This window comes from Xiphophorus maculatus, chromosome 19, assembly GCF_002775205.1.
Source record: "Xiphophorus maculatus strain JP 163 A chromosome 19, X_maculatus-5.0-male, whole genome shotgun sequence".
Taxonomy (NCBI): Eukaryota; Metazoa; Chordata; class Actinopteri; order Cyprinodontiformes; family Poeciliidae; genus Xiphophorus; species Xiphophorus maculatus.
In genome coordinates this window covers 5132821-5148047 of record NC_036461.1, presented here as the reverse complement: position 1 = coordinate 5148047, position 15227 = coordinate 5132821, and the positions used below count along the sequence as shown (strand labels likewise).

Here is a 15227-nt window from a genome sequence, read left to right as displayed (position 1 = left end):
CAGAGACCAACCGCAGTCAGGGTGCTGATTCACAAACCCCAGGCGACGCTACAAAGAAGAAAGAAACATCCATTGTCATACGATACATGCAAACCTCATCCAGCTGAAAAATCATATTGCTTAGTGTACATATAAACAGACAGTAACTATTTACAGCATAGATGAAGAACCTGAACTTTAAGATCCTTTTAGTGATGTCATTTTATTAAAAACGTTGGAAAATATTCAACAGCACATTAAAAAAGCAGTACTTACCTGTTCTTTGTTCCAGTGATCACCTTCTCGGCTTTTGTAGCTCCCTTATTCATTCAGTCTTTGTCAGATCCAACTGTTACTGTCTGTTAGTGATTTTATTTGTTTTATTTCACTCCTACTGTTGCTGTGGATTTGAATTTACCTTAAAATGCTGAACAAACCCTGGAGAATGCAACAAATCCATTATGAAATCTTACATACAAACATCAACTACCTTTAAAACAAAGTTTTTTAGTGTACAAGTTAACGGATATAACAGAAAAAATTAACCTTTTATTGTTTTTTTTATAGACAGGATTATTTTACCTTTAATGTTCTCATTTTGATAAAAGTTAGACGTTGAAACACTGTCTGACTGTTATTTGTCCAGCAATCACCTTCCCCAGATCTTCTAGCTTTCTGATTTATTTAGTTAACTGTTATCTACTACGCTGTTTATTTGTGAATTTATTTATTGTATCTTACTCCCACTCTTCCTATGGATTTGAAATTTGTTTAAAATGTTGAACAAACTTGGATGATGCAACAACCCTGAAAATAAATATCCATCGTCTTACAATAACATAATTTTAAAAGGAACTGTATATTTTATTGTCTTATGAAGTTATTTTTGCCCTTTAATCTTGTTATTTTGGTAAAATAAACAGTTGGACAATAAAAAAGTTCTACTTTTCTGTTATTTGTCCAGCAATCACCTTCCCCAGATTCATTCAGTTTTTGTCAGATCAGACTGTCTTTTTGAGATCTATTTCAACAGGCATAATTTTTATGTTTATTTTTCTAATGCTATTGGTGGTTAACATTATGAGTTATTCTTACAGACTATGTGCAGCACCAATTACATAATACTCGTTTGTGAAAGAGATGTGCTGAAAGAAACATCTGGAGTTGCTTCAAACCATGAATTGTGTTATTAACTGGCTAAATAAAATCCAAAACAACAGCTCAGCTCCTCTTACTAGCATTACCAGAGAAAGGTCATTTAACATTTCTACCTTTGGAGCCCAGAGACGGGTCGACTGACCTGAGGGATTTTAGCTAGCAGTCGCTTTTGTTCTGTAAATAAGGCCATTACTGGCGCATCAAAGGAAGGGGGAAAGCTTAACTCCCAACTAACTGTCTAGTTAGTTCTATTCAGTATATTGTATTTTATAATATAAAGATTATATATATTATATTTAGCTTAATTTTATTTGAGCAAAAAAGCACAATGAATTAATTAAAATATTTTAAATGGAGAATTAGAAATTTTACAGCCAGGTACAGCTGTGAGCAATGACCAGAAGTATTTGTGTCTAAGTCAAGAGGACTGAAATTCCAGCATGAGAAATATACAAAAGAACAACTTTTATTTGTTTAAATGCTTTTTATTTTTGTCATTAAAAACGATACGAAAAATACAAGAAATAAAACAATTCCACACATATTTACACTAGGCACAGTGGGGGGCTGAGTGGCATGTCCTTGTGTGAGTGGTATTTTAGCACTCATTCAGCAGTCTGTCTGCACTGTCGGAACATACCTGGCACTGCCAGGGAATGACCCTGGTGCATTTGCCACATGTGTATTTGTAGCAGTTAACGCATCTCACAGTCGCATTATTGGTCTTGCATCGATGGTTGACCTGACACTTCGCCCTTTTGCCTGGGCTGGGTGTGGCAGGTTGTTGCCGAAGCAGTTTCTCCTTGTGCGCCTTCTTCTCACTCACATGAGAGTTAGCCAACTCTTTTGCGAGCTCCACCAGGAAGTCCACCCGTCTCTCCTGCACCCCAATGCATGCCTGATAAAGCACATGTGCATTCAGTGCTGCCATGTCAATCATGTTGTAGAACACCGCAACTGGCCATCTCCGTGTTCCTGCACGCACGCTGTACTCCCGCACCATTTGGTCCATCACATCCACACCGCACTTTGTTTTGTTGTATTGTGTGACCGTGTTTGGCTTCCTTTTGGTGGTATCCTCAGTCTCAACCACGCTGTGCATGCTGCTGAGAACGTAAACGGCCTTCTTCCTTTTGGGCGCATACACCGTCAGCGTGGCACCAGTGGTTGAAAACACCCGAGTGGTGAATTCAGTGCGATCCATCTGCCTAGCGGATTGAGGAATTTCCCGGCTTCTCTCGTTGACTGTGCCGAGGATAGTGGTTTTCCGGCTAAGCAGTCGTTGTGCAAGTGACAGTGATGTAAAGAAATTGTCCGTGGTTACAGTTCTGCCCTTGTCCATGAACGGTTCCATCAGCCTCATCACTACAGTCTCGGACAGTCTCTCCCCGCTGGGACGATTGGGGTCCTTGCCAAGATATGGGAAGGCATTGCAGATGTACTGTGATTTCAAGTCGCAAGCCACCCAAAACTTGATGCCAAACTTGTCCGGTTTTGTTGCAATGTATTGCAGGAAACAGCAGCGAGCCTTTGATGGATAAAGCTGTGCATCAATAGTGATGTGTCGACCAGGGTTGTAGGATGCGATGCAGTTGGTGACAAACGATCCCCAAACATCGGAGATTGCAGCAAACTTATCGGTCTCCGCTCGCTCACTGCGTGTAAGCATGTCATCAAAGCGTAGGTGTCGCATGATGTTTTGGAAGCGGCTTCGGGCCATAGTTGCAATGATCCTTGGGTTTCCCAGGTTTGCTGACCAGCTGTCACATAGCGATGGAACCTTGTTCACCCCCCGCAAGATGACGACGGAAATAAATGCCATTAGTTCCGGGAGATCCATGAACCAATCCTGCTGCTCCTGACGTGCATGTTGAGTTGTCCATTCTTGAATGCTACGAAGCATGTCAAGAGTGATAAAACAGAGGAAGCTCTGAAGGCGACTCTGGATACTTCGTCTGGCCTCAGCGCTTGGCTCTCCATCTGTGGCGTACGGTTCTATTGGAGTGAAATCGAGATGTGTCCCCACTTGTTCTTCACGCCACACTGTGCCATCTTTCGCGGTCTGTGACGGCTCACTCCCCAAACGAGCTCTCTTTTGTGGTGGAGGGAGAGTCTCCTCATCTGCAAGATAAACAATTTCAAATTAACTTTTTGTTTGGTTCTAAATAAAAAATAGTCAGGAAAATAAAATAGGTAGGTTGAGAAATCTAACCTGAAGACAGCTCAGAGTCCGAATCCGGTTGAAGGTCTATGTCTTCTCCATCTGAATCCCAAGGGCTGGCACTGCTCTGAATCAGTTCCAATGCCTTCTGAGTGGTGCACCTCGTCTGCATTTTGTTTCTTGTGAACTAAATAGGTGAAGCAGTCCCTTATTTATACTCCACAGCACAAAAGGCTGTATGCAAATTTGCATGTGCAAAGTCTTCCAGATCTCTTTTGTTTACACTTTTTGTATGATTTTCCACTCCTACCTTCTGGCCTGACGGTCAACGGCCACATTTACAATTGAAGAAGGGATCCTAATTTGAGCCATCAGAGTCGTCAGTTTGGTATCAGGGTCGTTTGACCCTCTTTGGGGACTTCAGGGGGGAGGTCAAAAACCCAGCAGATAGAAAACAAAAACTGTTGGTATGTGGTGCAATTTTGGCTAAAACATGCTTCCTCTTAATTTAGTAAATTAATCAAGTTCAATATTTAATATTTAATTTAAAAACACGCCTGCAGAAACTTTTAAAACTTTTTTGTCTTTTAGTTTTTTGAAAAATGCCCTGTGTCCATTTCTACTTTAGATCTCTATGTTGTTTACTCTATTTAGTAAACAACATAGAGATGTTGCATTTATAAATTATTTCAAAACATTTGAGGTTTAAAGAAAAAACACAAGTAAGCTTCTTTCAAAGCCAAAACATTCATTAAATCTGTCAAAATGGCTGCCAAGACAAACCAGTTTGAGGCCGACCAAATTGGTCTATTACTCTATTTAGTAAACAACATAGCCTAGCTTGTTTTCAATCCTACATGCTCACAGTATCGTACAGCTAGCTAATATATTCTACAGAAAGTATGTAAAGTAGAAGACACTTTACAGTTTTGGTGGATTAACTTTCATTACAAGTTTGAACTGGTTTAATTTCAGTGTCAGTTGTTAGCATAACCAGAGCTAATGGCTGTTATGCTAGGCTACTGATAGCAACGTAGCTTACAAACAAGCTAATTTGATATAGGTGTTATATTGTAAAATAGTTCTTGTGTATGTTATAGTTTCTTTTTGTTATAATACTGATCAAACTCATCAAATTAATTGTTTTTAAAGCCACAACATGATTCATTAGTTATGTTAACCAAGACAAACTTTAAGCCAATTTCTCCCCAAAACCGACGAAACCGCTCCAAGTTTAATGTTACATCATTAAACTGGAAGTACCAGAGAAAGGTCATTTAACATTTCTACCTTTGGAGCCCAGAGACGGGTCGACTGACCTGAAGGATTTTAGCTAGCAGTCGCTTTTGTTCTGTAAATAAGGCCATTACCTTATAATTACCCTGGTAATGGCCTCAACGCATCTCACAGTTGCACAATTGTTCCTTAGACTTAGACTTAGACTGACTTTATTGTCATTTTGCATGCACAGGGTCAATGTTTGACGTTCCAATATTGTGAGGTTACTCCAGAATAAAATAAAATACAGTCAACAGCCTGACGGTCAACGGCCACATTTACAATTGAAGAAGGGATCCTAATTTGAGCCATCAGCGTCGTTAGTTTGTTATCAGGGTCTTTTGACCCTCTTTCGGGTCTTCAGGGGGGAGGTCGGAAACCCTGGTAATGCTAGCTGTTTTCAATGCTGGCTACAAATAGCGACTAGCTCTAGCCATTAGCTTTAGTTTTGATGTTAGCTCTTGTGTTTTGGTCATTGTGTACTGTAATTTTATTAAAAACAGAAAGTGGAAACTGCACCATGTGAAGAAAAATCCAGACAAAACCAACACCCAGAAAGGCATCTAAACAAAGAGACAGCTTTTTTGTTTTTTTAAGAAAGTTTTTCATTGTTTTGGGGACAATTTCCATCCCACTCAAAGCTCTGTTGGTAAACCAAAACTTAATTAAGCCCAGAGCAAGCATGCTCATCTCCCCAACTTATTTAAAACATGATTCAAAATTGAATGTGCAGAGTGTTTTTCAAAGAGCAATAAAACATCTCTGGTCCAGCTTTGATATTGTCTACTATTTTCAGAAAAACATGTGGTTCGAATGATTTGCAGAACGCTGAATTCTGTTGTTTTTACAGATTACGCAGCGTCCCAACGTTTTCTGAAAGCTTGGTTACAGTCCTTCAGCTGCTCTGCATTTATAAATGATTTCAAAACATTTGAGGTTTAAAGAAAAAACACAAGTAAGCTTCTTTCAAGGCCAAAACATTCATTAAGTCTGTCAAAATGGCTGCCAAGACAAACCAGTTTGAGGCCGACCAATTTCTCCTCCAAACAGAGAGGAGGATGAAATAAATACTCTAAATTTTAACGCATTTTCTCTTTATCAGTGGAGGAAATGTTAGTGATGCTGCATGTAAAGATTTAACTCAGTATTTATTACTTTAGAAAAGCATCTGAGATTTATGTGTCTTTAAGTTGTCTGAGAAATGACAAGGTGCGTCTAGTTTTTTGGTTTTAACACTATTATTGCTCTCCTTTAGTGCAGCCAACATGTTATTCTGGCTCAGAAAAACATCAAATCTGTTACAAACATAGTAAAATACATTTTATACAATCTGTCATTCAGCTCAGCAGATAGAAAACAAAAACTGTTGGTATGTGGTGCAATTTTGGCTAAAACATGCTTCCTCTTAATTTAGTAAATTAATCAAGTTCAATATTTAATATTTAATTTAAAAACACGCCTGCAGAAACTTTTAAGACTTTTTTGTCTTTTAGTTTTTTGAAAAATGCCCTTTGTCCATTTCTACTTTAGATCTCTATGTTGTTTACTATATTTAGTAAACAACATAGAGATGTTGCATTTATAAATTATTTCAAAACATTTGGGAGAACCAGGGTTTACGACCTCCCCCCTGAAGTCCCCAAAAAGGGTCAAAACACCCTGAGACCAAACTAACGACTCTGATGGCTCAAATTAGGATCCCTTCTTCAATTGTAAATGTGGCCGTTGACCGTCAGGCCAGAAGGTAGGAGTGTGAATAGTCCATGTTGGGGGTGGGTATCTATGATACCTACAGGAGATCAGATCTCCTGTAGGTAATGCTCTTCAGTTTAGTTTTGATAGCATACATGAAGTGTTTTTGGAGAGATGTGACCTTTTGCAGCTAATCCATGATGTTGTGCTGCATTATCCAGGTCATTTTGCCAAATGTACATAGAGTTTGCAAAACATACAATCTGTTTCAAGAAATATGCAAAGGTTTTTCTAAAAGAAATTACTAATGTTTTTTTTTAAAGAAAAAACACAAGTAAGCTTCTTTCAAAGCCAAAACATTCATTAAATCTGTCAAAATGGCTGCCAAGACAAACCAGTTTGAGGCAGACCAAATTGGTCTATTACTCTATTTAGTAAACAACATAGCCTAGCTTGTTTTCAATCCTACATGCTCACAGTATCGTACAGCTAACTAATATATTCTACAGAAAGTATGTAAAGTAGAAGACACTTTACAGTTTTGGTGGATTAACTTTCATTACAAGCTTATGGTTTGAACTGGTTTATTTTCAGTGTCAGTTGTTAGCATGACCAGAGCTAATGGCTGTTATGCTAGGCTACTGATAGCAACATAGCTTACAAACAAGCTAATTTGATATAGGTGTTATATTGTAAAATAGTTCTTGTGTATTTTATAGTTTCTTTTTGTTATAATACTGATCAAACTAATCAAATTAATTGTTTTTAAAGCCACAACATGATTCATTAGTTATGTTAACCAAGACAAACTTTAAGTGAATTTCTCCCCAAAACCGACGAAACCGCTCCAAGTTTAATGTTACATCATTAACAGCATCTGTAGTTATTTAATGTGTTTAAATTTTCTGTGAATCAAAAAAATCAGTCTATATTATAGTTTGTTTTAAAAATAAACATGTTAGCTTAGCTTAGTAATAACTAAAAAGCATCATGATCAACATGGAGTTTGTATGATCTCTTAAGGAGTACCAGGGTTTTCGACCTCTCCCCTGACGTACCGAAACAGGGTCGAAAGACCCTGAGTCCAAACTGACGACTCTGATGGCTCAAATTAGGATCCCTTCTTCAATTGTAAATGTGGCCGTTGACCGTCAGGCCAGAAGGTAGGAGTGTGAATAGTCCATGTTGGGGGTGGGTATCTATGATACCTACAGGAGATCAGATCTCCTGTAGGTAGTGCTCTTCAGTTTAGTTTTGAAGCATACATGAAGTGTTTTTGGAGAGATGTGACCTTTTGCAGCTAATCCATGATGTTGTGCTGCATTATCCAGGTCATTTTGCCAAATGTACATAGAGTTTGCAAAACATACAATCTGTTTCAAGAAATATGCAAAGGTTTTTCTAAAAGAAATTAGTAATGATTTTCTTTTAAATAAAGCTAAGTGGGTTTAAAATGACAGTTTAGAAATAAACTAACCAAATTAATTGTGTTGATCCACCTCAAAAAATCATGCAAAAAGTGTAAGCAAAAAGCTGGGAGACTTTGCACATGCAAATTTGCATGCAGCCTTTTGTGCTGTGGAGGATAAATAGGTGACTGCTTCACCTATTTAGTTCACAAGAACTAATGGCATTTATTTCAGTCATAATATTGCAGGGGGTGACCAAGGTTCCATCACTATGTGACAGCTGGTCAGCAAACCTGGCAAACATGATTGACATGGCAGCACTGAATGCACATGTGCTTTATCAGGCATGCATTGGGGTGCAGGAGAGACGGGTGGACTTCCTGGTTGAGCTTGCAAAAGAGTTCGGTAACTCTCATGTGAGTGAGAAGAAGGCACACAAGGAGAAACTGCTTCGGCAACAACCTTCCACACCCAGCTCAGGCAAAAGGGCGAAGTGTCAGGTCAACCATCGATGCAGGATGCGTGTCCTGAGGCCGAAACATCATCAGTGACCCCTCACACCCCCACCATGGACTGTTCTCCCTGCTGCCCTCTGGAAAGAGGTTCCGCAGCATCCGGTGCAGGTCCACCTGGTTCCGTAACAGCTTTTTCCCACTTGCCATCAGACTGCTGAACTCTTAACTGGACTGCACTCAAAAACTGGTCTCCACTTTATACCTTGCACATGTACAGAGCTAAATAACTTCTATTTTACTGTCAGTCCTGCACTTTATATTTTATATTTAGATTTATATTCATATTTTATACTGTATTTTATTTTATTCTGGAGTAACCTCACAATATTGGAACGTCAAACATTGACCCTGTGCATGCAAAATGACAATAAAGTCAGTCTAAGTCTAAGTCTAAGGAACAATTGTGCAACTGTGAGATGCGTTGAGGCCATTACCAGGGTAATTATAAGGTAATGGCCTTATTTACAGAACAAAAGCGACTGCTAGCTAAAATCCTTCAGGTCAGTCGACCCGTCTCTGGGCTCCAAAGGTAGAAATGTTAAATGACCTTTCTCTGGTACTTCCAGTTTAATGATGTAACATTAAACTTGGAGCGGTTTCGTCGGTTTTGGGGAGAAATTGGCTTAAAGTTTGTCTTGGTTAACATAACTAATGAATCATGTTGTGGCTTTAAAAACAATTAATTTGATGAGTTTGATCAGTATTATAACAAAAAGAAACTATAACATACACAAGAACTATTTTACAATATAACACCTATATCAAATTAGCTTGTTTGTAAGCTACGTTGCTATCAGTAGCCTAGCATAACAGCCATTAGCTCTGGTCATGCTAACAACTGACACTGAAATTAAACCAGTTCAAACTTGTAATGAAAGTTAATCCACCAAAACTGTAAAGTGTCTTCTACTTTACATACTTTCTGTAGAATATATTAGCTAGCTGTACGATACTGTGAGCATGTAGGATTGAAAACAAGCTAGGCTATGTTGTTTACTAAATAGAGTAATAGACCAATTTGGTCGGCCTCAAACTGGTTTGTCTTGGCAGCCATTTTGACAGATTTAATGAATGTTTTGGCTTTGAAAGAAGCTTACTTGTGTTTTTTCTTTAAACCTCAAATGTTTTGAAATAATTTATAAATGCAACATCTCTATGTTGTTTACTAAATAGAGTAAACAACATAGAGATCTAAAGTAGAAATGGACACAGGGCATTTTTCAAAAAACTAAAAGACAAAAAAGTTTTAAAAGTTTCTGCAGGCGTGTTTTTAAATTAAATATTAAATATTGAACTTGATTAATTTACTAAATTAAGAGGAAGCATGTTTTAGCCAAAATTGCACCACATACCAACAGTTTTTGTTTTCTACCTGCTGGGTTTTTGACCTCCCCCCTGAAGTCCCCAAAGAGGGTCAAACGACCCTGATACCAAACTGACGACTCTGATGGCTCAAATTAGGATCCCTTCTTCAATTGTAAATGTGGCCGTTGACCATCAGGCCAGAAGGTAGGAGTGGAAAATCATACAAAAAGTGTAAACAAAAGAGATCTGGAAGACTTTGCACATGCAAATTTGCATACAGCCTTTTGTGCTGTGGAGTATAAATAAGGGACTGCTTCACCTATTTAGTTCACAAGAAACAAAATGCAGACGAGGTGCACCACTCAGAAGGCATTGGAACTGATTCAGAGCAGTGCCAGCCCTTGGGATTCAGATGGAGAAGACATAGACCTTCAACCGGATTCGGACTCTGAGCTGTCTTCAGGTTAGATTTCTCAACCTACCTATTTTATTTTCCTGACTATTTTTTATTTAGAACCAAACAAAAAGTTAATTTGAAATTGTTTATCTTGCAGATGAGGAGACTCTCCCTCCACCACAAAAGAGAGCTCGTTTGGGGAGTGAGCCGTCACAGACCGCGAAAGATGGCACAGTGTGGCGTGAAGAACAAGTGGGGACACATCTCGATTTCACTCCAATAGAACCGTACGCCACAGATGGAGAGCCAAGCGCTGAGGCCAGACGAAGTATCCAGAGTCGCCTTCAGAGCTTCCTCTGTTTTATCACTCTTGACATGCTTCGTAGCATTCAAGAATGGACAACTCAACATGCACGTCAGGAGCAGCAGGATTGGTTCATGGATCTCCCGGAACTAATGGCATTTATTTCCGTCGTCATCTTGCGGGGGGTGAACAAGGTTCCATCGCTATGTGACAGCTGGTCAGCAAACCTGGGAAACCCAAGGATCATTGCAACTATGGCCCGAAGCCGCTTCCAAAACATCATGCGACACCTACGCTTTGATGACATGCTTACACGCAGTGAGCGAGCGGAGACCGATAAGTTTGCTGCAATCTCCGATGTTTGGGGATCGTTTGTCACCAACTGCATCGCATCCTACAACCCTGGTCGACACATCACTATTGATGCACAGCTTTATCCATCAAAGGCTCGCTGCTGTTTCCTGCAATACATTGCAACAAAACCGGACAAGTTTGGCATCAAGTTTTGGGTGGCTTGCGACTTGAAATCACAGTACATCTGCAATGCCTTCCCATATCTTGGCAAGGACCCCAATCGTCCCAGCGGGGAGAGACTGTCCGAGACTGTAGTGATGAGGCTGATGGAACCGTTCATGGACAAGGGCAGAACTGTAACCACGGACAATTTCTTTACATCACTGTCACTTGCACAACGACTGCTTAGCCGGAAAACCACTATCCTCGGCACAGTCAACGAGAGAAGCCGGGAAATTCCTCAATCCGCTAGGCAGATGGATCGCACTGAATTCACCACTCGGGTGTTTTCAACCACTGGTGCCACGCTGACGGTGTATGCGCCCAAAAGGAAGAAGGCCGTTTACGTTCTCAGCAGCATGCACAGCGTGGTTGAGACTGAGGATACCACCAAAAGGAAGCCAAACACGGTCACACAATACAACAAAACAAAGTGCGGTGTGGATGTGATGGACCAAATGGTGCGGGAGTACAGCGTGCGTGCAGGAACACGGAGATGGCCAGTTGCGGTGTTCTACAACATGATTGACATGGCAGCACTGAATGCACATGTGCTTTATCAGGCATGCATTGGGGTGCAGGAGAGACGGGTGGACTTCCTGGTGGAGCTCGCAAAAGAGTTGGCTAACTCTCATGTGAGTGAGAAGAAGGCGCACAAGGAGAAACTGCTTCGGCAACAACCTGCCACACCCAGCCCAGGCAAAAGGGCGAAGTGTCAGGTCAACCATCGATGCAAGACCAATAATGCGACTGTGAGATGCGTTAACTGCTACAAATACACATGTGGCAAATGCACCAGGGTCATTCCCTGGCAGTGCCAGGTATGTTCCGACAGTGCAGACAGACTGCTGAATGAGTGCTAAAATACCACTCACACAAGGACATGCCACTCAGCCCCCCACTGTGCCTAGTGTAAATATGTGTGGAATTGTTTTATTTCTTGTATTTTTTGTATCGTTTTTAATGACAAAAATAAAAAGCATTTAAACAAATAAAAGTTGTTCTTTTGTATATTTCTCATGCTGGAATTTCAGTCCTCTTGACTTAGACACAAATACTTCTGGTCATTGCTCACAGCTGTACCTGGCTGTAAAATTTCTAATTCTCCATTTAAAATATTTTAATTAATTCATTGTGCTTTTTTGCTCAAATAAAATTAAGCTAAATATAATATATATAATCTTTATATTATAAAATACAATATACTGAATAGAACTAACTAGACAGTTAGTTGGGAGTTAAGCTTTCCCCCTTCCTTTGATGCGCCAGTAATGGCCTTATTTACAGAACAAAAGCGCCTGCTAGCTAAAATCCCTCAGGTCAGTCGACCCGTCTCTGGGCTCCAAAGGTAGAAATGTTAAAAAACACAAGTAAGCTTCTTTCAAAGCCAAAACATTCATTAAATCTGTCAAAATGGCTGCCAAGATTCTACAGAAAGTATGTAAAGTAGAAGACACTTTACAGTTATGGTTTGAACTGGTTTATTTTCAGTGTCAGTTGTTAGCATGACCAGAGCTAATGGCTGTTATGCTAGGCTACTGATAGCAACGTAGCTTACAAACAAGCTAATTTGATATAGGTGTTATATTGTAAAATAGTTCTTGTGTATTTTATAGTTTCTTTTTGTTATAATACTGATCAAACTAATCAAATTAATTGTTTTTAAAGCCACAACATGATTCATTAGTTAAGTTAACCAAGACAAACTTTAAGCCAATTTCTCCCCAAAACCGACGAAACCGCTCCAAGTTTAATGTTACATCATTAACAGCATCTGTAGTTATTTAATGTGTTTAAATTTTCTGCGAATTAAAAAATCAGTCTAGATTATAGTTTGTTTTAAAAATAAACATGTTAGCTTAGCTTAGTAATAACTAAAAATCATCATGACCAACATGGAGTTTGTATGACCTCTTAAAAGACTCGTAATAAGAGAATTTATAGTTTTAAATTGTGGTAACAGGTTTTATTTATTTAGTTTTATGTTCAATGGACAAATGAGCTAAGCTAACAGTGCTAACAGTTGTTTTCTCCTCGTGTAATCTCAGTGTTTTTCAGCAACTTTTGGTTTAAAAATAAACTCATTCCCAACAACCTATTGAGTATTTTGTCAGCTAAGATACTATGATAATATCTATCTTACTCATGTTAGCCTCGGTTTCAATAGCCATTATATTATGGCTCTTGTGCGTATTATGTTTTTCTTTTTCGGTTTCGCAGCAGGTTTGTTCGTTATGATGCTGGTAAAACACCAGCCTCTCCTGCCAGTCCGGCTGTGTTGGTCCGCTGTGTTTGTTTTATCTAATCGCAGAGACGTCTTATCTGTATGATCGAGACGGTAATCAGTTGGCTTTGTCCAGACAACAAGGGGCCAACTTGAGGCAAAGAGGGCCCCGAGGCCTCCCTGCTACTCTGCTATAAAACTTTAACTCGTAGACACGGACATGTCCTTTCAAGTCAGCTGGAGCTATGGCTGAATGGTAAAGGAATCGCTGCTTAGATATATAATCTGGCATCCATTGTTTTGCTCCTGTGTGCAGGAAAATGCAGAATGTTTGGAAAAAAAGGGATTTTCAGTTTTTACAACATTTTTGCATGGAAGGCTACAGCTGCAATTTGTCAATCTAGCAATAAAATGGTGGCTAAATATTTACGCTACACTGCAAAAACACAAAATCTTTTAGTTTTAGAACAAATGACTTACTACACTTGAAATAAGACAAAACGAGTAACTTTTTAGCAGTATATAGGAGCTTCTTTTAGTTAAAAGTAGTAGTTCCACCGGCAGATTATTTCACTTATAACTAAAACTAAATAAATCTGCCAGTGGAACAAGTTCTTTTTATTATTAATCAAGAATTGTTGACTTAAAACAAACTCCTATATTTTGGTGAAAAGTTACTTGTAAGTTAGTTTTGTCTTTAAATCTAATATTTTAGTACATTTGAAATAAGACAAAACTAATTCACAAGCAACTTTTCAGCAACATATGGGAGCTTGTTTTAGTTCTAAATAACAAGAACTGGTTCCTCTGACAGATTATTTCACTTATAACTAAACTAAATCTGACAGTTTAAGAATTATTTACTGAAAAAAGCTCCTGTATCTTGCTCTAAAGTTACTTTTAATTTAGTTTTGTCTTATTTCAAGCATACTAAGATATTTGCACTAGAATGTAAAAATTCTTGGTAAGATTTTGTGCTTTTACAGTGTAGAATCGTTGACTTTACGAACTCTGCCGCTCTCCACCTTGCTAACTTGTCCCATTCGTGTGCAAACTGAGCTGTTATTGTCCTGACATCTGCCTTTGTCTGCCAGCCACAGCCCTCAGCCTGGCCATGCAAAACGGCCTAAATCAGCGACTTTATGTGTATTAATTAAGCCTCATGATGAGCTCAGCATGATCAGGCATTTGAATGCATTCCTCTGGCATTGTGCAAACTCTGCAGAGGTTTCGCAACCTGAGTCATTTAGATGAGCTGCAGATTGTAGAAGTGGGGGTGGGCAGGCAGACAAAGGGCTAAATCACACAAACACCCATCGGACGGCCTGCAGGCCCCCCACCTGCCCTCCTGAAACACACTGAGGTGCTAATGAGAAATAATCAGGCTGTTAGTTGCAGTTACCCGCCGCACAATAAAAAATGCAAATAGGCACAACTGAAAAGGAGAAGGAATACATTTATATAGGGACAAATCGTACAGTTACAAATGCACTGCAAAAACACAAAATATTGCCAAGTTTTCTGGTTAAGTTTCTAGTGCAAATATATTTACACACCCGAAATAAGACAAAACTAAATTACAAGTAACTTTTAGAGAGATATAAGAGCTTGTTTTAAGTCGATAATCCCTTAATATTGATGGAGAAGTTCTAGTTTAACTGGAAGATTATTTCATGTTATTAGTGAAATTTTATTACAAATGTGCTTTAAAGTCAAAAAACACAATTTCACAATTGCGGTGTTTGTTCAAGCAACAAATCATTAAAAACTATGCCGTGGCATCATCCTCCAACTACTTCCTGTGGTCTTCTTCGTGGTTTCTGACAGTGGTAACATCCGATTGTTGATCGTGTGACTCGTGATCCAAAAACAAAATTTTCATTACAGTTTTCCCAAATTAACCAATTTCAATACAGAGATAAAAACCTCATCCCAGTGCAAAGATGAGGTTTTTTTTTTTCAAAACTGCAGTGTTTCCATTAAGCTAATTTATTTTCAAAAGGCAGCAACTGAAACTTGACGTTTCTCATTAATATTAAGGAATTATTGACTTAAAACAAGATCCAATATCTTGCTGAAAAGTTACTTTTAAGTTAGTTTTGTCTTATTTCAAGATATTTGCACTAAAAACTAGACCAAAAGTAAGACTTTGTGCTTTTGTTGCACGGTAAAAAAAAAATTTTTTCATTGAAAATAAAAGTTTCACCCACAAGGTGCACTATATAAAATTACATTTCACTTGATTGTATAAATACTTATGAACAATAAGACTAAGTTTTGTATAAAATGCAT

At 38.8% G+C, this 15227-nt stretch overlaps 2 protein-coding genes and 1 long non-coding RNA gene across 3 annotated transcripts; 1 reads left to right on the top strand and 2 right to left on the bottom strand.

The window, feature by feature from the left end:
- Positions 1 to 1666: 1666 nt before the first annotated feature.
- On the bottom strand, positions 1667 to 3493 carry LOC111612282. The gene is made up of 2 exons (XM_023353169.1): positions 3350 to 3493; positions 1667 to 3258 (listed from the first exon to the last, which is right to left on the bottom strand). Exons 1-2 carry the CDS (start codon positions 3468 to 3470, stop codon positions 1736 to 1738), a joined length of 1644 nt encoding a protein of 547 aa, XP_023208937.1. The 5' UTR covers positions 3471 to 3493; the 3' UTR covers positions 1667 to 1735.
- Positions 3494 to 9816: 6323 nt separating this feature from the next.
- Positions 9817 to 11787, top strand: LOC102225271. The gene is made up of 2 exons (XM_023353165.1): positions 9817 to 9960; positions 10052 to 11787. The coding sequence occupies exons 1-2, from the start codon at positions 9840 to 9842 to the stop codon at positions 11572 to 11574; spliced, it is 1644 nt and encodes a 547-aa protein (XP_023208933.1). The 5' UTR covers positions 9817 to 9839; the 3' UTR covers positions 11575 to 11787.
- A 2584-nt stretch (positions 11788 to 14371) lies between these two features.
- On the bottom strand, positions 14372 to 15035 carry LOC111612276. Its single transcript, XR_002754507.1, has 2 exons — positions 14902 to 15035; positions 14372 to 14861 (listed from the first exon to the last, which is right to left on the bottom strand). It is a non-coding gene; the product is annotated as an uncharacterized LOC111612276 (long non-coding RNA).
- Between the last annotated feature and the right edge of the window lie 192 nt (positions 15036 to 15227).

Bases quoted from the DNA above. Each gene is read 5' to 3' on its own strand.
- LOC111612282 (XM_023353169.1), bottom strand. From the start codon at position 3,470: ATGCAGACGAGGTGCACCACTCAGAAGGCATTGGAACTGATTCAGAGC. The intron at 3,259-3,349 runs GTTAGATTTCTC...TTTATCTTGCAG, and splicing joins GGACTCTGAGCTGTCTTCAG to ATGAGGAGACTCTCCCTCCA.
- LOC102225271 (XM_023353165.1), top strand. From the start codon at position 9,840: ATGCAGACGAGGTGCACCACTCAGAAGGCATTGGAACTGATTCAGAGC. The intron at 9,961-10,051 runs GTTAGATTTCTC...TTTATCTTGCAG, and splicing joins GGACTCTGAGCTGTCTTCAG to ATGAGGAGACTCTCCCTCCA.